The 26,084-nt window shown below is 40.5% G+C and overlaps 2 protein-coding genes across 5 annotated transcripts; both read left to right on the top strand.

Annotated features, from left to right (window-relative positions):
• Positions 1-86: 86 nt before the first annotated feature.
• On the top strand, positions 87-6,051 carry zgc:110843 (uncharacterized protein LOC541492 homolog). 3 transcript variants are annotated; one of them, XM_057349625.1, is made up of 4 exons: positions 87-255; positions 2,078-2,280; positions 3,696-3,770; positions 5,601-6,051. In XM_057349625.1, the coding sequence occupies exons 1-4, from the start codon at positions 183-185 to the stop codon at positions 5,664-5,666; spliced, it is 417 nt and encodes a 138-aa protein (XP_057205608.1). In that variant the 5' UTR covers positions 87-182; the 3' UTR covers positions 5,667-6,051. The 3 variants fall into 3 exon arrangements, with proteins under 3 accessions (XP_057205608.1, XP_057205610.1, XP_057205609.1); XM_057349627.1 differs by having other exon boundaries at positions 2,108-2,280; positions 5,601-6,028; XM_057349626.1 differs by lacking the exons at positions 3,696-3,770; positions 5,601-6,051 and adding an exon at positions 2,684-3,579.
• Positions 6,052-6,686: 635 nt separating this feature from the next.
• cxxc5b (CXXC finger protein 5b) lies at positions 6,687-22,220 on the top strand. 2 transcript variants are annotated; one of them, XM_057349624.1, is made up of 3 exons: positions 6,687-7,024; positions 9,633-10,669; positions 20,440-22,220. In XM_057349624.1, the coding sequence occupies exons 2-3, from the start codon at positions 9,866-9,868 to the stop codon at positions 20,482-20,484; spliced, it is 849 nt and encodes a 282-aa protein (XP_057205607.1). In that variant the 5' UTR covers positions 6,687-7,024; positions 9,633-9,865; the 3' UTR covers positions 20,485-22,220. The 2 variants fall into 2 exon arrangements, with proteins under 2 accessions (XP_057205607.1, XP_057205606.1); XM_057349623.1 differs by having other exon boundaries at positions 9,671-10,669.
• Positions 22,221-26,084: the final 3,864 nt, after the last annotated feature.

The raw sequence follows: 26,084 nt of genomic DNA on the forward strand, positions 1-26,084 counted from the left end.
TGTAGGAAGCGATTCAACACGCGACCTAGCACTACGCTCTCCAGCCATTGGTCAGCTCCTCAATGACGTCACCGCGCACATGAGTTCCGCAGTGTATTGACGACGCGCTCAGCGTCCGTTCAATGCAATTCAGACCTTGTAGTGTCCTTATTCAAAACACTTGAAGTTCTGCGACTGTTATCATGTCACCCCAGGTTCTAGCTCTTTCTGCGTTCACTAAACCGGGATTAATACCGGGCTCAAGGGATTCAAAAGGTAAAGAATATTTTGTATTTTTCCGAAGCCGATTTATGGCTGCTTATGGTAACACCATAAATCATCAGTACGTATCTGTGCTCGACGCAAGTTAAACACTATTGTTGAGCAGTGCATTGTATTCACGTTCAGATAAGTGGGGTTATGGTGCTTTAATGATGCATAATGCATTTACACGTTAGTAGGTTATAAGGTTTGCATTTGCCAGTGCTGTTTTATCTTCTGCTAAAACATTATTAAAATCTCTACAGCATGCTTTGTGCGTCAAATAATGACGTTGACGCTAATTGTTTTCATAACTCAGGAAACACGTGGCTGACACAAATGCACTGTACACAAAGTTTTAGTCTGGACATAATAACAATATTTTTAGCCCAGTGTCATACTGTCAACAATTGCACAGATTTAAAATAAACATCGGAAATATGATCATTGATCAGACATGTATTAGAAACGTGTCTTTTTCGTCTTTAAAAGATTTGGGTCAGAATTAAAAACCATGTACCTTAAAGCTGAGAAAAGGCAATGGCATAGTTTTCAGACTATAAAAGTGCACATGCACATGCTTTTCTATATGTGCTATTTCTTGAATGTATTGAAATGTGAATAGTTGAAAACAGCAGAAGTTGTATACAGATTGAAATACATTTTAACAGTCTATTTATTAAAGGGGTGCTGCAACGGTGTGTCATGCATTCTGACTTCTTTACAATGTTAAACGTGCTGTCTTCTCATGCTTAACTTGTCAAAAGTTGGGCGTATTACGTAGTATTTCTGTGCTCGATACACTCCCCCAGCGATCATACAGGTTTCGGAAAGTTTTTTTCGAACATATAAAAGTGTTTCGTAACAATTTTTCTTAGTCCCTTATTGGACAATTCTCCCGGAAAAGCACGCGGCACGCCTATACGGCAGCAAGGATAGCAGGAGAAGGAGCATGCGCAGACGTCACTATCACTTGTGTGCAGGAGAGAGAGAGCGAGAGAGAGAGCATATGTTTGCGAAGTTCAGGTGTTTGTTTGCTCACAGTATTTGGGTGATGAATGTTGTATAAACGGTGGATATAACGCTGGATTTGGAGATCGTTTGAAACTCATATATGGAGCCGTCCCAACGCTAAAAGATGCCAGACATGAACCGCATGCGGTGAGTGAAACTGATGTCTGTGTTTTGTTGGCAATGGGTGCACATGTGCTTTAGTTCAGCCTACCCCTTCCCCACGCACGCACCGTATGCTTTCGGACATAATCGTATATATCTATCTTTTATAAATGTGATCAAACTAAATACTCTTCAAAGATACAAAGTATGCAATACTACTCTATAGGTACTCAAGATTAATATGAGACTGGCAGAAACCACGTGTGTTAGGGCCGCTTTAAGGTTGCCATTTCAATAAACAAGGGAACTAAGTACTCTCATGTGAATCATTTGGAGGTTTAAATGAAACGTCCTGCCAGGTTAGAGAAGGAATATAATACGCACAATTCCACCAGACTGCCCTACCTACTGGGCATACCACCATCAACAAATGAAGATGGCTGGAGTTGTTGAAACAAGATATGAATATTTACGCGTGAATGAATGTATTCATCTGAGTGTACTCGCCTTTTTTGAAAATAGAAATTTGTGTAAAAGAGTGCATTGTTTGTCACACACAGAGTTAAGTTGAAACCTAGAAAATTAATATGTACATAAATGTAGAAAACAAATATTCAAAAGCCTGCATTTCCTCTTTTAATCATGAAAGTCATCCCCCTTTTATTAATGAAAGCGACCCATCCCCTCAAACACAAGCGCCTCCTCATATGTGCGTTTGCAGATCAGCTGATCACCATCGTTCCTGTTACAGTGGCCGCAGTTGTGAGTACGTACATGCTGACACGCTACTTCAGAGGGCAGAGCGATCCCAAGAGCAGAATCAACCAGACCATCAACAAAGACAGCCCCAAAGTAGTGCACAGCTTCGACGTCGAAGACATCGGCAACAAGGTTGTCTACTGCAGATGCTGGAGGTCCAAGAAGGTGAGTGAAAGCATTGCATTGTGGGAATTTGATTGAATATTTATGAGGTGGTCAGTGTGCACAGCAGAAAGCGAGATGCCTAAACAGTCTGCTTTTAAATTTACAATAAATAGAAGTGCATGTTATGCGTTTACAGTATGTCTCTTAATCCATGTGACTTTCTTTCTAATATGGAAAACATGGATTTTATTTCTTTTTACATTGTTTATTAACAAATGATGAAAGTGAATAAGGATGGACACTGTTGAGTTTCCAAAGTACCAAGCATGCATTTACCCTTATTAACTTCAAACCAGGTGTTTAAGATGGGCCGAATGCAAAGATATTACCAATTCAAATGCTGCCTAATAGATGTACATTAGTCTACTTGTGATTTATATCAACTTATTTTTTTCCTGGACAGTTTCCCTACTGTGATGGCGCACACAGCAAACATAATGAGGAAACTGGTGATAATGTCGGACCACTGATCATTAAGAAGAGAAATGCAGCAGGCCAAAAAATCCCTGAGTGAGAGCGAGAGAGAGAGAGAGAGAGAGAGAGAGAGAGAGAGAGAGAGAGAGAGAGTGTGTGTTGAATGGAAAATACTAATGCAGGGTAACTCTAAAAGATTACTGTTGTTTCCATTGTCATACCACAATAAAAATGCATGTTAATACACCAGAGGCCTGAACAGTGGCCTGCAACCATCAAAGCATACTGTAAATCCATAGTCATACATTTTTTAACAAACTGCACACGCTCAGGTTCTTGTCAAAGTTGCTGTAATTCTCTTACCTACTTGATGTTAATTCGCCTAATTCAGACCGAGGACGTGCATAAACATACTGTATCTCCTGTAACCATGGTGAGGTTTTACGCCTTTTTGCCTCTAACCTAACACATATTACTTGAAATGTGCTTTAAAACGACACTAAAGGAACTTTGGACAGGGTCAGAGCTACAACGCACAATGTTTTATTGAAAATTTCAGTGATTGTGTGGTTTGTGTCTTAGCTGTCTCCCATTTCAAATATGCCAGAAGAATTTGTTACCAAAATGAGATAACTCCGTTTTTAAAGTTTTTCAGAATTCATGTTTTTTTATTGTGCATTTCAATTAATATAAATCAAAATGCAGTTGGTTTGTTTTTATTTAAGCCATTAGAACTAAAAAAAATACAGTAAACTAACACAATAAAAACATGATTTTTGAAAGATTTTAAGAACGGAGTTATCTCATTTTGGATTGGGAGTCACGGTGTGTTTTGCTGGATGATAAATGTTGGTATTTTTAATAAATTTTATTTGAAAGTGGTCAGCTCCTTTTCTGTTTCGTCAAGTGTGTGTTTTGAGCCTCAGCAGCATCTCTAGTACCCAGTGTTTTAACACAGGATGTGGGAGATAATGTGCTCTACTTCCTGTAATACCAAACAGGAAGTCAAGAGATCAGCCTACTGCAGTTCCGCCTACAACCACCAGATGGAGCCACTGTACCAGTTCATGTCTCAGGTACCTTGTATTAAAGACATAATTCACCAAAACATGAACATTCTTCCATTATTTACTCATCCTCATGTCAAACCTGTATGAGTTTCTTCTGAAGATATTTTAAGGCACATTTGTAACCAAACAACTTTGCCCATAATTGACTTCCACCATATGGACACAAAATTACCGAGACGTTTCTCAAAATATATAATTTTGTGTTTCACAGAATACATCGGTTTGAATGACATAAGGGTGAATAAATGATACCTCAAATTGTGTAGCTTGTTAAGGAAAGATGTGTTTTCAATCAGACGTGTGCCCTGCCTCCAAAATCACCTACTTCCATATACATAGTTGACAAAAATTAGGGATGGCAAGAATATTAAAGACATGGAGGTGGGACTTTTTTGGTTTAGACCAGTAAGTACCCACATAACAAAGCCCTATGAACCAGCTGAAACACCCTAGCAACTGCAGAGCGAGCGATACTAATAAAAGACCAAAGAACCTATAGGTGAGGTAGACGCCTTACTGGCCTTAACAAAACAGTGACAGAATCGACAGTGTTACGTATACTGTCAGTTATGTTGGGAGGCATGGATATCTCAGTCACTGAAAAACAGGAGGTTGACAATGCAGAACTCAAAACCTCAGGTACAAGCTTGTGAGGGAGAGATGGAGAGAAGCTGTCTGGGGTACGAGTGGGCTGTATTCTGCGTTTGAGAAGCAGGCAGACAGCATTCCTCAGCGTCTAAGAGAACCGGACGTTTCCTCCATCTCTTTCTTTTTCATCTCAGTCTCTGTGCCGTCGTCTTTCAAGTGGGTTTTATCCTCTCCTGTGGAGCGGGTCATGTGTCTGGCTGCCAGAGAGAGCCATGTGACGTTAATCCAGGGTCCGTTCCCCACCCCCTTCCCACTCAATCCCCCCAACCGACAGACACACACGCACGCACGCACGCACGCACGCACGCACGCACGCACGCACGCACGCACGCACGCACGCACGCACGCACACACACACACACACACACACACACACACACACACACAGACACTCAGATAGGAAAGTGAGGTGTTAAAGTTATCTGAGAATATCAAACATTTATTTGAGATTGTTTCTTTTTATTTAACATTGACTGTTTCGTTAGTTTTGGGGTCAGAAAGGTAAAGCTGTGTCATGTGGCCTATTTGGAGATGAGACGTGTTTCCCCACATGTTCTAACACTGCTGCGCTGGGGCCAGATACTACAGGAATGTCCTCCAGGGTATGAGGCAAGATCCAAAGTCTGATCAATGGGCCTGCAAACAAAACTGCCTCAAGTCAGGACCTGCACCCCCTCCCCCAATATAAAGATTATTGGTTGGTCAATATGGGTTTCAGATTATTTAGATCTACACGTTTGGTTGCCTTAAATCGTTAAAACGGCATCCATGATTCTACAATACAAGAATATATTTTTGGATGGATGATCTGGATGGTGATATAACAATATCCTGACAACCATAAATACATGAGTTTCGTAGAATTTTCAGGATGACACCACCTGTAATACCATCTGGTACAATCACTGTATCAAGGAACATTTTAGCTTTCGTTAACAATGCAAAGGTTGTTGTGGGTTTGAACCCCAGGGAACATGCATACTAATAAAAACAATGTATACCTTAAATGCACTTAAAGTGGCTTTAGATAATATGTAAATGCATTAAAGTAATGTACATAGGCCTAAAAATAGAGTTGTCTATTCTGTGAATATGGACAAATGAAGACACGTGAACGAAATGACAAGCTTTGAAAGTATAGTGCCACTTTACTCCTGTCTAAACTTTCCCGTTAATGCAATTGTGTAGGACTATAACGCGCACCTCCGCGTCAAATCCGCAGCCGGCAGCGGCGCACTGATCGATCCGCATTGATCGTCCCTGACGAGCTGTTCCACTTTCCAGCCAATGCACGAGCGCCCGTCTGCGATTGGGAAGGAGCCCGAAACGGAGGAAAATTTCTGCCGCCCTGGCGGTGTCACTTCCCCACACTTCAGCTGGCCGCCTGCCAAGCGCGCAGGACGCTCGCAAGAGGTGGAGTGGACTCGCGAAGCGACGAGTAAGAGCGTCCACGAGCGAGCGGACGGACAAATGGACACGCGTACTGAAATGGCTCTTCTGTGACAGTGATGCACCAAAGCACAGAAAAACCCGGTTATTATGGTAAAGACCAGTTCAGTTTTATATTTTGGACAAAGATTAATGACATTTTTATTCATTTTGCTGACGTAAAGAAATTAATGTTAAATAAAAGGATGATGAATGTCAACTGTGTTTGCCGCGTACTGCTAATAAATTAACCTGAATATAATTTTATAAACGTGCCTGATTACTTGTTCAAGTTAAATTAATTATTACAATAATATAACAAGTACGTTTTAATTACCCAATCATTTTAAAATTAATAATTAAATAATTGTAATTATTAAATAATAAATACAACATAGGGTAATAATATATATAATATACAATAATGTAATTTCACTTATAGATTTATTGTTGGTTGGTTGTGTATTATTATGTATTTTTTGTAATTAAGTATTACAATTTTAAAATAACGTAAACATGCATAATGGTTATTATAATTTACGAAATTAATATCTAACTCGATCTAGTCCTCAAAAAACGTCGTCATGCAATACATTCTGTATTTTATCCGTGTCAACGGAACATTACGTGTTATAATACTATTTCAAATAATAATTAAATAACCAGTCAACATCAATTTCCTAAAAAGCATGAATGTGCAGAAGTTTTGGTATTACAAATCAGTCGTGCGCTCGAAGAAAAAAATATGTGAGCGCAGCCAACAGCCATTAAGAACAATGTCAACAATGGGCTGTGACTCCAGCCCTCTCCATAAGAAGTGCTCTCAAAACTATACTTCATTCATTATTCCATTCTCATATGCACACACAGAAAGAGAGAGATAGAGACATAGACATCCACAGGACTATTATATCATCTCCCATTCATGCGCACCTCTTTAACCACTTAGAGGTTTATTTATTTTTTCCGCGACGGAAAGTCCACTTCGGTTTTTGTGTGAAGCTCCAAAAATCTATGAAATGTGTTTGCATGCTCTTCTCCGGGAGCGAGGATGTGGAGGTGGGATAGAGAGACGCGAGAGGTTGGAGGAGCCCACGCGCTCGCTTTCGGACAAAGTGCGTTCCGCCCGTATCAGCCGGTGTTTGGTGTTTATTGAAGGAAACAACGAGAATCAGTCTATTTGGGTGAGCATGGTCTTTAATTCGTGATCTTTGTCTTTTCTATCTCTTTATTTAAATATAAATCAGCGCCGAGCGTGAGAGCGCCGGACCGCTCGGACAGTCGTAACGCGCCCCTCGGCTCGCCAGCGCGTCGGTCGGTCGGTCGGTAGGTGCGAATAAAAAGCAGCCTGTGTTTTCACGCATGCATTCTGCTGATATGCAAGTGAGGGCAATGTTTGGACTTGTTTTACGCTGTTCGAAGTTACAATGACATTCACCCGACACGAATAAGTTGGCACGAAAATAACAAGGGAATGTCCGTTAATTTTACAATCGCGACGTGTTGGCGCATACCGAGTGTTGTCACCATAGACACCTCGCTTGAGATCAGACAAAAGAGGGTCTGTTTTACTGTCAAATGATCGGAACTGCTTGACATTTTGCCTATAGTCGGACATGCATTAGATGTATTGATGTAACTTTGGCACGGGTAACCAAATAGGCGCACGGAATAGTTTACGCATTTACGCGTGTTTGTTCCTGCCCGTTGTTTGCCTGTTTTGCTGTATCGTTGTCACTGTAAACATACAATTATGACATTTTATGGTTTTATTGATTGTCCACATGCTATTGTGAGAGAATCCGAGAGGGAATATTTGAATTCTTTCAGAATTACTCGCGGAGAACCTTAAACATGCATGCGCATTATATATTCCCTGGATTATTAATCCATTATGAGTTGCATGGAAACTTTTTGTGCGCGGTGCGTATTTGCATCTAAATGCTTTAAATCGCTTGAACGTGAATGATTGAATTTAATCCGGGTCTGTTACAGGGGTTGATGAGAGGGTGAGATGAATGGGTTTAATTGACGTGATTGTTTGACTAAAATGAGCTGACACGTAGCTCTTTATAAGCAGGTCATCTCGTTCAGGTCGAGTTGGGCTATTTGTGCAGGTTTGGCTATTGTTCCCTGGTGATGTCCAGAGCTCTGTAGGCTACGTCGCGCTATTGTCCCTCTGGCTCGCCGCAATACCGGACACAGCAATTTCCAAACGCGTTTGAGCCTCATTTATGTTTAATCTGCCCATGGCGCATTGGACACGAGGCAATTCAGAATTACGATCTACATAAGCGTTCAAACTGTTGCTAGGAAGTTATTTATCTGTAAATCCGGTCAATCATTTACTGAACTCGTCATTTACTGGATGTTTTTGTCCTGGTTTTACCTGCATATGGGGGCTACTTGTCTCAGTAAGTTTGTACTCATGACTGTTTTATGTGGATGTGATTATAATATGAGATTGTTTTAGATCAAATCTACAATATGTAACCTAAAAAATCTAATTAAACTAATTTCAAGGTAAATATAACAGGTGTTTATGACTCATTAAACTCTGAATAGATAGTTCACCCCAAAATTTTCTCACGTCATTCCAAAGCCCTGTGACCCTTTTTCTTCTGCAGAACACGAAAGAAGATATTTTGAAGAACGTTAGGTAAACAACATTGCCCCCATTGACCTCCATAGTATGGACACAAAATCACCAAAACATTTCTCAAAATATATTCTATTCTGTTCCACAGAAGAAAGAGTCACATACAGGTTTTAAATGACATTAGAATAGATAATTGATGACAGAATTTGTATTTTTGTGTGAACTGTCTCTTTTAATACATGAGGTCACACCAATGAAGTCAGATCAGTTAGAATAAGGGGACCAACCTGTATTCTTTAGTATGTACAATAATTTCAAAATAAATAAATTAATAAGCCAAATTAACATAATTAATAAAAAATGTTCAATGTCCATTTCATTCAAACTCTCCCCCAAGTTTTTTTTCTTTCTTTATTATTACAGACAGCATGCAGTACTGTGGCTTTGCACTTAATTGAAATGTAAAGCGCATGACGTGCATGCGTGCCTGCGCGCTTACGACTGAGTTTGCACCTTGACATCCTGATTTCACTGTCGGCTCACCCCAGGAGATTTGCGCCTGAGCTCACGACACGGCTTCATGATAGAACAGACCGCCTGTGGACCCTGATAGACGTTCCTCACTGAAAAGCAATTGCTGTCACAAGAAACAGGTTTCGGAACGTAATAGTTATGAAATAAAACAATTTAACCGACTCAAACCGTCCAATTGGATATCTAAACAGATTCTTTTTTTAACCTTCTCAGTCGTTTGTAACTATTTCGGTTGTGTGGGAGGGCATAATAGTCACTAAAGCAGATACCTAGAAGAGATAATGTTGGCCAAGACATCAAAATGGTCAAATGAGGCCACTGTGAGCAGCAGATTATTTGCCATTGCCACTTGTGATCTTGCGCTCGTATCAGCTGAGCCAAACAAAACAACATGGGTTATGTTGATTCGTGTTATCATTGTCAAAGAATTTGTTTAACAATTTTTAGCAGGAAGGGAAGTGGTGTGATGCTTTGCCGCTGCAGCGTGATGCTAATTTATTTTGCGCTTGACAGGGTTAGAAAGCTTTGAGGTGAGACCGACGTGTTTCTCCACGCTTTTTAAGTCTGGAAGACGCTACTAAATGAATCATGCATCTAATCAAACCACTCTTGCTCTCTTTTCCCTTTCCTTTTTGACTTTCTTCACCTTTCTGTGCAAGCTTTCTTTCTATCCTTCTTCTGTCTCTTGGATTCTCAGGCCTTTGCGGCGAACGGATCAGTGAGATGTTCCTGAGGCAAGCATAGTGAGGACTGCAGCTCCAGCGGCTTTTTCTCCAGCTGTGCATGCGTCACTCTTGTCTTGGCATCAGTCGGAGGAGCACTGCAATTTTATCCCCTGTTCATCCACACCTTCGTCATCTCCCTCCCCCTCACGTCTGCCAGCGGAGGGTCCATGGAGGGAAGCCGAGCTATTGAGGATGAGGAGGCGCAGGACAGCTGCTATGGCGATGAAGAGTCGTCCCCTGTGGTCGAGCGGAGAAACCGCAGCGGTATCATCAGCGCGCCGCTCAGCAAGAGTCTAAAACGCTCACGGGCTCTCTCGCAGTACATTGCAACCTGCTCGGCCGCTGCCGTCGCCAGCGTCGCAAACGCTAACAGACTCGCCCACAGCTCTATGACGGCAGCGGGTGTCAAAGCCCATGCCACGACCGGGCAGCACAGAGCGCAGGTTGGGTACGCCAAAGTGGACCGTGGCGCTCTCATGTCCGGTCTTCTGGACTCTCCCAGTGGCCTTCATCTCGCCCAGGCCGCTGAGCTCTTGAGGCGGGCCGGCATGCTACTTCCCGTCAATGACCCCTCTAACGTCAACGTGGGAGGGGATATGGAAACGGTCTCGGCCTCTGATTCGCTTGGCAGTGTGATGGACTTCCCGTTGCTTGGCAACGGCGGAGTGGGCGGCAGCTTTCCGTATCACCCGGGGCTTTTCATCATGACGCCGGCGGGCGTGTTTCTGGCAGACGGAGCGCTTTCTCACGTGACGGGGGCGTCGGAACACCAGCAGACGCAGAGCGAGATCTCATCGGCCATTGGCGCCAATGGGAAGAAAAAACGGAAGCGCTGCGGCCTGTGTCCGCCCTGCCGGCGCAGGATAAACTGCGAACAGTGCAGCAGTTGCCGCAACCGGAAAACCGGCCATCAGATCTGCAAGTTCCGCAAGTGCGAAGAGCTTAAAAAGAAACCTTCTGGCGGGCTGGAGGTAAGATGGGATGCAGTAAATTCGTAAATAACAACACTAAATATCCAGTTAACAAAAATGATGGCAGACTTAACCCCGAGTCACTAGCATGAGCACAACAGCTCAGTGTGTCAAAGCATGTGAGCTTATCAACAAAACACAAATGGAACACATTGAGTTTTGGTGCTTAAGCGTAATTTCCTTACCCCCCCCCCCCCCATCTCCATAGTGTTTCCTGTCCCATCAATGCTGTCCTTAAAGGGATAGTTCACCCAAAAATAAAAATTCTGTCATCATATATTCATGTCATTCCAAAACTGTATGTTTTTTTTTTCCCTGTATAACGCAAAGATATTTTTGAGAAATGTCTCAGTGGTTTTGTGTCCATATGGAAGTCAATGGGGGGGGTCAATGTTGTTTGGTTACCAACAATCTTCAGAAGGGTGAACTGCCATTCATTCACACAATCATTCTTATATAAATTATTATAAAATTAGCTTTTGTGACTGTTAAGTGTAAATTAACCTTACTCTTGGCATATTATCAAACTGAATGTTGTGTTTTGTATACCCGTCTCTCAGACTACACTCAAAAAAATGATTTGTTGGATTTATAAAAAAGTAGTGTCAAGGGGTTCCACACAAATATGTTGAGTAGTTGCTACAATTAACAATTTAGTTGTATGAACAAAAGAAATTTAAGTGAAGTTGACAAAACCTTTTTGAGTAAATCCAAACAATTCAGATTGTACCAGAAATTTTAAGCTAATTAAACTCAATATTTATCCTTCTCAATGCTACTTTTTGTTGTCATACATAAATTATATACAGACTAGGCTTGTGCCGGTATCAAATTTCCATGCTGCGTGCGATTAATTGATTAAGGTTTCATCGCGGTAAGCGGTATTATCGCAGTATTCAATTCAATGAGAAATGCAGGTTGAAAATATAAACCAACTTCAGTGTTTTCCTCTTGATAACACCTTTATTTTAAACAATAAAGAGAACCTCAAACATTTAATTATAAATAAAGCAACACACAGTAATGATGTATAAAGTGAGTTTATTCAAACAGAATAAACTGCAAACTGCAAAAGAACAACTTTTGTTAACTGCTTTTAAATATACTTATGTCTGTACAACGCTAGTACTACAATTCATATTATTATTATTATTGTTTGAATAACAAGCCAAGCCAGTGTGTTAACTATTATAGCAAGCTAAACATTTATAAAGAGCAAATTCACTCACACTTTGTGACAGTGTATGACTTTATTGCGTTCCATCAACGTATAATTAAAATAACTATTCTGCACACTGTCAAATTTCATTACTCGGCTTACTTTTAACCCAAAATATTTCCAAACCTCAGACTTCACCCTTTTAGAAGGGGGATAAATCGTCGGCAGCGTTCCTCCTTCCGCCATGCTTCCTCTCCGTGTGCTACTGTTTACATCAGAGTGCGCATGCGTCTTTTGCTCAGCAGCGTGCGCGCACACACACACATGTAGGCATCTCCACATGGGGAACGGGATCGTTTAGATCAGAGTGCGCATTCCTACGCAGCATACACGCAGTGTACTTTTATCCGGTTGATGACAAATAAACAAATACACGTTCTAAAAAAATCGATATATTTTCGCGGTATTTGAAAGTGCCCGCGATAACAACATCGTGCTAATCCATTACCGCAATTAATCGCATTACCGAATATCGACACATGTCTAATACAGACTTACTGCATGTAAGTCAAAACACAATGAGCAAATCAGATGAGAGGCATCTCAGTACTAGCAGCATTAGCACAGTTAATGCTCATTGAATGATGCAACAAGTCTTTATCTTTACTGACAAACACTTAAAATAACACTAAATTTAGAAATTTACTGCCTAAATGCAGTCTTACGCAAAGCATGCTGGGAACTGAAAATCCCACTCAACCAGTCGTGTTGAATTAACTTTTAAGTAAACTCAACAACAGGTCCAATATTATAGGGTTTTGTGTTTTACTCAACAATGTTAAGTTGACCAGTCAAACACTTGTTAAGTAAAGCCGACACGACAAAATGTTTCGTATAAATAACATAGTTAACTTGCGTTAATGTAGTAAATTGCATTCTTTAGGTACTATGAACAAGGATGGGTTTAGTAAAACTAACAACAGCGACAGTTCGTTTTTTTGAGTGTATGTAACTTGAGATGTTTCTGTATTGTGTTCAGGTGTGGGAAAATAAGTTGTGAGCCTTTGTTGATGTAAGCTTGTTAGGGTCTGTGTCAGCGGTGTCACGATAAGATAAGATCTTAGTTCATTGCTTATTTTTTCAAGGAAAGTGTTGATGCGTTATGAATGCTCTACAGGTAAGGCTCCCCTTCACTGGCGTCTGTTAGATGCTCTAATCATCTGATGATTAGATGATTAAAGTGTCAGTAACGCATTTACTCAGTCTGGATGAATGCAATGAATATAAAATGTTTAACTAATACTGTGTCCCAACCAGGCGCGGCGTGACAAGTTCTTGACAAGCGTCAAGTAAATTATTTGGACTTTGGACCCTGTGTATTACAATGGGCGGGGCTTCACAGAACAACAAGAATACTAGCTTGCTACACTGTGTACTGTCTGCTATATTTTTTAATAGTCACATGACCTCATCGTGTTGCATGTGATTGCCATATTGACTTAGAAATAAAAAACGACTGTAACAATGTTCGTATATAACGGAGGAAGGAGGCGGGAACCGGTGAACTTTAAACAAACTTTTAATCAAATAAACACACAACAAAACGAAAGTAAAAGGCCGGCAGTCGACCGTGAGGTGTAGGCATGTGCCCGGTTACCTGCGGTTACCACTAAATCCTGCTGAAACCGAGTTGGCTGCGATAATGCAAAATATCGATTATTTTATTGATGCGTCGCTTGTCCGTGAAGTACGGCTCTGGGATCAGTAGGAAATGCTGCTCGATCTAAAAGCAGTGTGAGTTTGAGTCGCTTATAACGTGCATTTAAAAAAGCAACACCCGTCAAACATGATCATTATAAATATACTTTATTATCATAAAAATATGTGAGGAGGCTTGAGGATCAGTGATAAAAACATGTCCTTAGGCATTTCCTAGACCTACTTGCGTTATGGTCTTCTTCTGTAGTGCGTATTTGGAGTTTCTGCACGAGAGCGCCCTCTGGCTTTTGGATGCAGCAGCATTTTACCGTACTTCACTCACAAATTGTGCATAAATCACGTGATATATATGTAGCGGAATTCACCCAGCCCCAAAAATAAATCACCGACTCCGAGCTTTTTGGTGGATCACATCTGCAGTTTATTTAAACAGAAGACACGGGACACACACACACATCCTCAGATCAATGGTCTGTCAGCTGACTCTCTCTAGTCACCGGCTGAACTGAGAGAGAGAGTTCTTAAATACTGCAAAAGCCCAAGTTTGCATAAGAATCTTATTTTCCAGTGTTGCATTAACCATAATTCACAAAAAAACATATTTAACAAAAAATTAAATGACAACCATACAATTAACCCAATATATGCTAATATATGATAATGTTTATCAAATATCTCTGTGTCATGTGATCGTATAGTGGTTTTCTGGTAACATACCTGCAGTTTGTTTAAACAGAAGACACGGGACACACACACACATCCTCAGATCAATGGTCTGTTAGCTAAGGAATGTATGAGACAAAACAAATAAATCCCCATCCTCCATTAACACAATACTGCAAGTTCATAAATTCGGAGTCACCGTTAAGGCTAATTAGACACAATATCAGGGTAAAATAAAAATTGCACGCACCCATTTCACATTAAACATGACAAACAACATTTTCAAAGATACAATCCACCGATATTAAGTATATTGAACCGATAACAACATTATAAACTCGCGCTCTAAATTTGCGCGCAGGCCGCCATAACAACCAAACACGTTTAGGCCACACGTTCATAAAACTCTGTGACTACGCTATATTATTAACAAGGAATCATGTATTTGAACACAATCTCTCTTTTCAACATATTCGTAATCAATATTGACTCATATTTCCCCTATATATAACATATCTTCGACATAGTTACAGAGCAATGCAGAACCGTACCTGACTCTCTCTAGTCACCGGCTGAACTGAGAGAGAGAGTAGAGCGCAATGGCGCACTTCAGTGACATCACTTACATGTAAATATAACTTCTTTTTAGAAAACGCACAACTTTTCTTGTACCATATAAAGAAAATAACAGTCTGCATGAAATTTATATAAAAAAACATAAAATTCAGAAATTAATTAATTTCCTAAAACACTTTCAAAATAAAAGACACAAAGATTTGCTGAAAGGAAACACACATCATTACATATATTTTCGGTTAACCGGGCATATGTCTACTGCCGGCTACATAAACATAACTAAAACTTAACAATGTCCAGGCCTGGTCCTCTCTCGTCGTGCCTTCCTGTCGCTCCTCCTCTTATGCTTCCGGAGCTCCTCCGTGAGAGATGCGAGGCCGGTGTAACGCACAGCTGACACTCATTATCACTCGCACCACCGGACTCGCTTCGTTCTCTCACAGCTCTCATCCCGCCTCCCTCGTCACGACCTTTTTTCCATTTGAGTAAAAATGTGTTACCTTATCCTATCGAATAATGAGTAACTAATACAATTTTCATAAATTGTATTACATTTTTGGAAATAAAATTTTACTTCCAGTTGGAAATGAAAGGCCATACACGCAAATAGGTTGTAGGTCACGCTTGTATTCAATAAAAAACAGAATTTGAGCTATAGTTCACCCGAAAATAAAAATTCTGTTAACATTTGACTATCCTCATTCATTTTAAACATGTATGTGACTCTTTTTTTCTGTGGAACACAAAAGAAGATATTTTGAGAAATGTCTCAGTGGTTTTCTGTCCATATACAACAGGCAGTGTTTGGTTATCAATGTTCTTCGAAATATCTTCTTTTGTGTTCTGCAGAAGAAAGAAAGTCAAGGTTTTAAAAAACATTAGGTTAAATGATAAAATAATTTTCATTTTAGGGTGAACTATCCCTTTCACATAATACATCGTGTACAGTTTACTTACATTCTGAGTATTTCCATCAAAAGAGAAATCTTACTGCAAAAAAATCCACATGCTGTGTAGTAGACGTAAAACATTTTGTCACTCGCACAGCACAACGTGATGCTAAAATGTGCCATGTTGTGTCTGGTTAGGACACAGTGTAAGATGTGTAACTCAGGGACGGGTAATAACCTTCATTTGTAAGTGTACATGTGGGGCCTGAGTAAAGCAATTTCTGTGTGGTTATACGAATACGTTTGTTTTCATGCATGTTTGCGTGCGTGCATGTGAATGCTTGCATGCGGCAGCCCTGTGAGGTCCATCTGGCCTTTGCGCCTGTCATCTGGAGCGCCAGGTGTCAGTACGTCCCAGAACCCCTCGCTGTCTTATCCTCCGGAGAGCCCTGACCGCATGTGCGTGTCTGTTTGTGTGCGACAGCTCTGGTGTAAATCATTATAGACTGTACATGTGTAACTTCTTGTGTGTTGAATGCTGACCAGCCATCTTCCTCTGATAAGCCGTTCTGCAGTGAACGGTTGGAGGTAGTTATGGAGGTGTTGCTGTGTGCTGGAGCTCACAGCGTTTGTGTTGATCTGTCTTTGTGAAGGCTTCAGTCAAACTATATGCGGATATGTGAATCGCTTCTAGCTACTCAAACTTAATTTCACACTTTGTCACATATCAGAATGTCTACATCTACTTTGTAACGTGTCGCAAATGCACGCGGCATTCTTAGCATTGCTACGAGGGGCGTTACAGCGGGCTGTTTTCTACGGTCAATTCTTTTTTAGATCACGATAGAATCACAGTCAAGCTAAACTGTGGATGTGCTTTGCTACCCTTATGACCAATAATGCATCTGGTTTAATGGCACACATATTTGAAGGAAACACCATTGCCCCCTTGAGTAATCAGGAGTGTTATGGCCCCGGTAACGCTAGAATGCATGTTAAGCAAGTACAATGAGATCACACACTTGCAATGTGATTTGCAATTGCTAATCATCTGCATTTGCACACATACCTTACGAAACAAAATTTTCTATATGGGGATAAAATGTATATGGGAATATACGGGAAAATACAATGCAATATTTAAAATATACATTTCGTTTTATATATATCGCTGCTGTCCTTCTAAAACCTTGTATCTCCTTATTTCAATTTATTACTAGCCTCCTTTATGTTTGTCAATGGGTTTTGTAAATGTCTAACCAATAAAAAGTATTGAAAAAGTAGTGTTATTTCCATTTCCTGAAAAACTGTGAAATTGGACATCCGAGCGACGATATTCAATTTATTGTATTATTTTCTGTATTATCAAATATATTTTCTTTATATATTTCATTTATCAAATTTATTAGAACACCACCCAATGTAAGGTTTGTGCCACAGCTGCCCTAAACAAACTGTTGGTGTTTACCAAAATCATGTTTATGGTTCTGTAATGGTTAAAGGAGTAGTTCGCCTTCAAAATGAAAATTCTGTCTTTATTTACACGTCTTGTGATTTCAAACCTGTATGACTTTCTTCATTCCGCAGAAGACAAAATAAGATATTTTGAAGAATGTTCTTAACAGCCCCCATTCACTTGCATTGGTTACAATAGAAGTGAATGGGGGGGCTGTGCTGTTCTGTTACCAACATCTTTCAAAATGTCTTCTTTTGTGTTCTGCAGAAGAAAGAAAGTCTTACCGGTTTGAAATGACAAGAGGGCGTGTCAATGATGACAGAATTTTTATTTTGAAGGTGAACTACTCCTTTAATTCACCAATTTGTGTAAGCTCTTTAGTCACAGTAGTATTTCTAATGCTAAAATATAATTCTTGTCATCCCTGAATTTTCAAATGTACTGTTTTACAAGAAAGGCAGAAACAAAATGTAAAGCACTTTATTGTATAATATAAAGCATGTTATTATTTATTTTTTATTCTGATGCCCAATCACAGTTATGCACTTGCTTTAACAGGAATTTCTAAATTCCGAGAGAAGGAATAAAGAGTTAGTTGTTTCAGTTTGTTATTTTCCTAATGAATAATTTTCCCCTAGTTGTTGAAAGATTCTTAAAATATTTGCGTTTTCTCTTTATTATGAGGGGTGGTCTAATAAATTGGTTAAGCACTGTACAGTATATTTTAAAATATTTAATATCGTGGCATGATTGTGTAATTGTATGATGATTGTCAAAGCTGACAAGCACTTTTTATTGGTTACATATTTGCAAAACCCAGTGACAAACATGAAGGGTGACTAATAATATTGATTTAGGGCAAAAAAATGAAAATCACGCAATATGGAGATAAGAAGTTTCAGAAGGACAGAAGCGATATATTGACAGTCAATACATAGGAAAACTTTCCTTCTTGATATTTTGATGAAAGTATGTTTAGTTTAATATGTATTTGAATGTGTTTTGAATCAGAGTTTATGTTCGTATGTGTGAAATGTTTTAAGTTGACAATGATTTCGTGTTTAGGTGTTTGTGTATACACTACTGTGTGTGTGTGTGCTTTGTTGACAGCGGGGTTGGTCTAGTTGAATGAGGCGTAGAGGACTTATGGAGTTTAAAGAGGCTTTATTGACAGGTCACAGTCAGTGGTGTTGGGGTATATTGACTTTTGATGCATAAGTGTGTGCGTTCTGGATGGCTAAATGCGTTCTCGTATGTAGCGCCTTTCATGTGTTTCGAATCAGGGTTAAGTGTGTGTTTTCTGTAAATCTCGTTTGATTTTTGGACGGATTTATCGATGCTGCCTATGTTTATCGATGTCAGTGCATACGAGTTTTGTTTATGTGCGTGTGCTGTGTGATCACAGGACATCTGTGTGGTGCTGGTCAGTATCTCGGAAAGTCCCTGATAGCCGAAGGGGTGGCATGGGCGTGGTCTCAAACATTGCCTGCCAGGCCCCGCCCTTTCATCCTGTAGCGGAATCTCAGACTCCCGGCCAGACGGTCAAAGTATTTTAGGAACATGTGTATCAGTGTCTGTGTATGTGTAAGAGCCAAAGACAGAGTCAAGCAGGCTATCAGACAGACACACTGATGTCTAGACTTAAATAGACAGAACAGTTTATAGCAAACATGACTACTTAAAGGGATTTAAACTATCCAGAACAACCAAGCAACACCCTAGCAACCACCTGGAACACCTTAGCAATGCCCAGGGAAACACCGCTCACATATAGTTAAAGATGTGTGTGTGACTGCTGTGTACTGTATATTATGTCATATGTGTGTGTGTTCATGTGTTTGTGTGTAAGGTAGTGACACAGAAGAGAGGATGATGGGTTAAAAAATAACCTCCAAAATTAATCTGGTGAGTGTTCGTGTGTGTGAGAGAGAGAGAGAGAGAGAGAGAGAGCGTGTGTGTCTGTCCGTGCATTCACGGTCTGTCTGATTGGCCATGTGTATGGGCCCAGAGCCCATCTGTGTTGGCTTGTCTGAGGGGTAGATGAGGGAAAAGGGGGTCTCTCTGTGTGTGTAGTGTGTACAAATGCCAAAGCCCTGTCAGAGAGTAATGAGAGAGTGGGAGAGAGTGTTTGGGAAATAGAGAGAGGAGTAGGTCACATAAGGTGAAGTCAATGCCTGTGCACGTTACCTCATGACGAACATAACTCTCCCCTCCCTTTTCTGCCTCGGTCCCTCGCTCTTTCGTTATGAGGCCTGGAAGCCTTCCCAGGAAATGTTGCCGTTGTCTCCAATCTCCCAAAGTCCCACAGCCATAGACTCCCCCTACCCAGTCCCAAAGCAGGCTGGGAAAAAATCTGCCATTTGTACCACTGCGGTATTACAGCCCTTTACGGACTTAGTATTTCTGGCTCTGCAGAGAGAGAGAGAGAGAGAGAGAGAGAGCAACGATAAAGATCTAGAGATTTTTTAAAGTATTGCAATGTTTTGCCTTTCAAAACCTGATATTCTTACAACAAGAACGAACAATTATAGTTGTGTTTTTCACATAAATATCTTTGGCCAATTGAGATGAAAATGTTAACATAATGTGCTGATATTTGTCAAAACAAAACTAGATAAGAAAAATCGAGAATATAAACAAAGCCATGCAGAAAAATGCACATTCTGTTGATAGACAGATTCTTATGGATGTCAAAATACATAGCATCAGCAGTGATTATGAATTATTTTATTTTATATACTTAGATAACATCCCACCTCTGCATCAAATGTAGTGGATGATGACATAAAGACGTTGATTTAAGGGACAGTTCACGCAAAAAAAAGATTCTGTCATGATTGACCTTCGTGTCATTCAAAACTGTGTATGTCATCTTTGGAACACAAAAGAAGATATTTTGAAAAATGTCTCAATTATGTCAATAGGGTTCATGTTGTTTGGTTACCCACGAAAGAAAGTCATACATGTTTTGAACGACATGAGGATGAGAAAATAATGAAAGAATTTTCATTTTATGCTGATCTTTCCCTTTAAATTACTTAAAAATATTTTCATCCTCTTGACTGTGATGCATTAAGTTTGTTAGTCAGCACATTTATGTAGCAGCATAGAAGACCAATTGATCTCAAGTCTGTGTAACGTGGGCCGTTTCTTAGGTTCACAGTTCTCGAGCACCAGCATCATTTCGGTGCAAAAGTTGTTTTAATCTGATGTGGCATTGTTTATGTTTTATCTCAAATAATCAATGACTCACGCTATTTTCTTTTCTTGTTTCCTTTTCCTTCCCCGTCCTTCCTGTCTTTCCAAGAAGGTCATGCTGCCAACTGGAGCTCCATTCCGGTGGTTTCCGTAGGGCAACTGGACCCTGCCCCCGACGTCCATCCCATAATGAAGGACTACCAATGGACAGCGATGCCACACCCACTCAGACCGGCGCAGACTTGTAACGCTGGGTACAAACAAACAAAAAAAATGAAGAGCATAACGATAGCACTATTCGAGAACGAACATGTCGCGAACCAAAAATAAACAATGAATGGCCGAACGTCATTCCGTTTTTTTCTCGGTTCCATTTCGGAACCGCCTTGAGTTCTTCTTCGGAATCTTGCCCTTTATTGGATGCTCTGGAACTATTTCCCGCCAAATGGAAAATGGACAATCATTTTTATTTGTGTGTTTAGTGGTTTGTTTGTCCATGTGTGGAGAAATGCCGTAATTTCGTTTAGAGAATGTATTCCCAAGGGTCTGTTTTAAAGCTTGTGATAATTAAGGAGCACTATTGTAATTTAGCACAGTGGTTCTTACTGACTGCCTCAATGTTACGATTGCCTTTTTATGTTAAGGGTTTCTTTTTTTTTTATTCGTCATACAGTTTTCAAGTCGCTCGATATTTGATACGAAAAGAAACGCAAACACAACTCTTTAATGTAGCATCCCTTACCTAAAACCGCTTGGAAGGTCCTTCGGGATTCATCGTCTCGGTTGTTTGTTTTTAAATGCTGTACAACAAGCAGAATATTTTTTCATTCTGCACTGAGGCCTGCTGGGATTGGAGGGTGGGTGAAACCGACGGAACTACAATATTTACACCAGCTATTGGTGTAGTTGTGTGCGAGCTATTTCTTGTACCTGCCTCATTTTTTGTGTAGCCTTACAGTTTAGATCAAATGAAAACTAGTGGGAATCACACAATGAGTAGCAGACCAGAACCTAAAACGTTCAGGATCGATGTGTTATAATATTTCTGATTAGGATGTGATTTTTCTTAATTAACCTGATAAAGATGGCCTGAAGAGTTCTCCTTTACCTTTAAAAACACAATTTAAGACCCTTTCACATGATTCGTGTCAACGTTGCTTAATGACCTGAACTATTTGTAACAAAGTTTGCATTTTAACCTGCAAACTTCAACGTTTACCCTGAACTTGCGTAGCATAGCTGATAACAGCCGACAATTTACATTATGTATCAATACACAATAAAAGAAAGACTTCTGCGGGTATCTAGATACATCGAGATACATTTTGTGCACCTGTTTTCTGTTTCATGTAAGCAATCGACTGGACTTTTTTCTGTTCTAAGCAAAACGTTATCTCTATCATTCGCTTTCAATGTTTACCGCGCACGCTCACCTCTTTCCTGCTACCTGGCAACCTCGTAAAATCACCCTTCCGTGACACGATCTGCAAAGGTTCGGAGCTCAAAGATACTTGTGTTGGGAGGAACGTTGAAGGCGCGAGTCATATGAAAGGGACTTTCGGTCATCCATATAACATGGAGACCGTGTTGGTTAATGACGTTTCTGTTGGCTGTGATTGTCATTTGTTGTTCTTTTTTATTCTGATATTCTGGTCTGCCCCATCTTAAATACTAATCTCGATTGATTCCAGGACCTTTAGGATTGAAATGCACAGAACCAAAACTCTTCATATCATTCAAGAAAGAATACAACAGCAGGCCGTTCCTATGTTCTATGGGGGCCAAATTTATTGGTCTGCATAAACGAATGCATGTATTTGTGTCCAAAGCCAAGCGTTCAGAGGTCTTGGCATCCTCAATTTAATAAACCGAGGTGCAAACCAAACCCAACATTTCTTTATGTGTGTCATATTAACATTTGCATTTTACAATTCATGCTGCTTCATTGTTCATTTTTGATTATGAATGAGTGATTTTTTACTTTGTCTTACAAAGGCTATACCTTTAATCACAGTTTGGAATCATGTGGAATTTTTCATGACGATGGGTAAGTTCAAACTTATGTCTATTATTGCACACATGGGGATTTAAAATTGTATTCACTTATTATCACTTTAAATAACTTTAACAAATGGCAGTGGGCAATTTTGGCCAATAGAAATCACCCACAAGATCTGAGCAACCACTTAACAACCACTTAATAATGCACTAGCCCAAGCCACAACATAGCAACGCCCTGGCAACCACCCACCCCAGCAAAGCTATTTTGCACAGGGAAGCACCACTTTAAAAATCTTTTTATTTTTCTAATTGTTTATTTCCCAAAGAATTTCATGGAGAGAAGTCACGCGAGGTGAAATAAACGAGCACGCACATCTCTCTGACTAAATCGTGTTTGTAGCGAGTGGGTTAAACCAGTGAACGGAGTCTGATATTTTTGTCCGCGGTGTAGGAGTGAATGAGGGTGTGAAAGCTTTTTTCTCCGCAGGCCGCGTCTGACTGTCTCACTCCCCGCGGCCGTCACTCCGACGAGAGCCAGAGGGACACACGAGGACAGCGCATGCGCGGTCCGTGTTTGGAAAAAGGGAGTTGTGTTCTGCTTGTCTTGCCGTCCAGGTGCAAGTGCACGGCCATCGCAAGCGATTTAAACGCAACCCCGTCCTACACGCGATGAATCTGAATATGCGCGCAAGCAATCCAGAGGTGTGTAGGTTTGTTAGCACGCCATTTGCAACGTTGTGTACATGTATGAAATGATGGCTTACGATCACAGAATGGCTGATGCTTGGGGGACGTTGCACGGGCTCCTTCAGCCTTATCAACATCATCCAGGCTCTTCTGTGCACAGGTCCAACACACACACACTGCTCTGGCCTCTCACTCAAGCGACGGGGCGCACGTAGAGAGAGAGAGAGCGAGAGCGAGCGCGGTAACCAGGGCGATGGTTGATAAGATATTCGCTCCCCCACGGTTCATTCGTTCCAGGGGAACAGGAGCGCGGTGCTACTATGGTAACGGTGGAGCGAGATGTTGCGCTATAATTGGTGCAGTGCTGCGAGCGGCATAGCGGCACTTCCAGGTGCGCGTGTCAGCGCGCGGGAGCCACGATATTACACTCCCGCTGGGAGAGACGACGGAAAAGCACAACGTGTCCAGACTCTTCTTCTCCAAAAATTGCAGCACGGTGGTGTTGGATATTTAAAAAAATGTAATCCCTTATTAAAATTAACCATGGTTTTACCACAGTAACCATAGTTTAACTGTGGTATTAAGTTAAACTAGCCACAGTTTTACTATATTCTACAACAGTAGCCATAGTTTAACTATTGTTTATTGCAATGGCAATCAGTCCACCAATAACAGGCCCTGGCAGACTGGGATATTCTTGTTGTGCAACATTTTTTTTAGGAATATAATCATAGCATGTATAATTTTCACATTTTCTGTGATTAATTTGACAGATTCTTATTTAATAAATAATACAAATAAATATTTAAAGTCCCAGTGAAATTAAAAATTACAATTCTTATTTTTCCATGAAACATTGCAGCGTTTATAGTAAATAGCTTATCAATGTGGGTCATTTTCTTTTTAAAATTCATGTACCCCCATAATGTTCAGTTAAAATCTGAAAATGCACTTCCGCCCTGAAATGACTATCCATCTCAAATGATGTAAATTAGGGTGCGTTTACACTTGGCATTAACATGCGATCTCGGTGATCCGAACAAGCAGATCGGATCTTCAGACAATCAGGACACAGCGCGTTTACACTTGTCAACAACTGGCTTCCACATCTGGATAATGTGATCGGATCTCTATAGTTTCCCGCCCATTATTTTAATAAGCCTGCCATTTAAAAATAGCCCCGGTGCGGGGAGATTTCACACAACACGTATAACGGGGAGAATGAGCATGTACACATTTGATACGCAGCCATGTTGAACTCGAGGCAGCGGTGGGAAGTAAACCGCGGTTAAAGCGATTAATGATCTTATATGTGACCCTGGATCACAAAACCAGTCTTAAGTAGCACGGGAACATTTTTAGTAAAAGACAAAAATACATTGTGTGGGTCAAGATTATCGATTTTTCTTTTATGCCAAAAATCATTAGGATATTAAGTAAAGATCATGTTCCATGAAGATATTTTGTAAATTTCCTACCTTAAATATATAAAAACTTTATTTTTGTGAGTGGATGGTCTGCCACAGTGCCCCTGATTAACAACTTCATAGGCAATTTTCTCAATATTTTGATTTTTTTGCACTCTCAGATTCCAGAGATTTAAACGGTTGTATCTCACCCAGATATTGTCCTATTCTAACAACTCATACATCAATAGAACGTTTATTTATTCAGCTTTCAGATTATGTAAAAATCTCAATTTCGAAAAATTGACCCATAAGACTGGTTTTGTTGTCCAGGGTCACATATGTGAAAGTATAAGCAGAGGACGTTTGTAAAATGACAAACAACAGCTTTTGTACTTGAGCTGTGGCGGGTTTCACTAGTGCGCACACACACACAGACTCTAACGGTGTTTTTAAACACATCATTTGTTTATTCATGTCACAGACACATAAAATAATCACATAAGTAGGCCTAAGTTACTATGATCAAAAGCGAGCACTTACATCGTTCTCGTGTATTTGGGTTGGTTCGGCTGAAAGTGACAGCGCGTCGTTTCTTTGGTCTGCGCCCTAAATAGCGTGCTTACTGACATCAGCTATTAGCAACACTATACAATCTTGTTTCTGTGTGTAAATGATATACGGTGTATTCAGAGCGCCGTTTCAAGCTGCCCGTCTGCCGCTTAATCTGTTTTCGGGGACGGTACTTTCAAGTCAGATCCGTGGGCGTGGCTTGTTGGTTTTGACTAAATCTTTGGTGTTTCAAGTCTTACGAAACCTTTACCCTAACCCACACCCTAACCCTAATCTTACTCTAACCATCTAAACTACCTATGATTGTTAAAATGGATGAAAAAACACGTTTGGGTGATGCCGTCAGACTCGAAACACCAAGGATTTAGTGAGAGCCGTACGAGACACAAGCGGCAGCAGCCCTCGGGGAACCGGAGTTGATTACGCCATATAGGCTACAGTAAATACACAAACGTATGTTAGAAACAAGCTGGTATAGTGTTGCCATTCGTGTCTGTGACATGAAAATAAACAAATGATGCGTTTTAAGCTGGCGCTTTGTGTGCGAGTCAACGCCATTCATGGCAGTCACAAATACAGCGATGATACAGCTGAAGTGGTCAAGTAAAACATCTCGTGTGATTTGACATAAATCCTCTGTAGGTTAAAGTATCCATGATAATTTCGTGGGAAAATGAACGACTGTGCAAGAGTGCGTGAGCAAGAGTAAACTTTCCTCTGTATTTGTCAGCTGCTCCGCAGTCTGACAGGTTTCGGACAGACGAGAGAATAATGATAGCGGGCGGGGTTTTCTGTGAAGTTGTACCGGTAAATGTAGATAAGCTGTCTGGATTGCGTTTACATTACACTGAGATCCGATCACAATGCGTCCTCGACTACCTCTGGATCAGGACACGCTGATCGGATGACATTCCGATCAGAAGCGCGTTTACACTTGTCTTTCAATGTGTATGTGGACAACATCCAGATACAGGTCGCATGTTAATGCCAAGTGTAAACGCACCCTTAGACGGCTTGGGTGGAGCATCTTATAACTCCTCCCCTTCAACTGTCACTCTGCTGCCAGTTTCATTTCAAAATGCAACAG

Source organism: Triplophysa rosa, linkage group LG13 (genome assembly GCF_024868665.1).
Source record: "Triplophysa rosa linkage group LG13, Trosa_1v2, whole genome shotgun sequence".
Taxonomy (NCBI): domain Eukaryota; kingdom Metazoa; phylum Chordata; class Actinopteri; order Cypriniformes; family Nemacheilidae; genus Triplophysa; species Triplophysa rosa.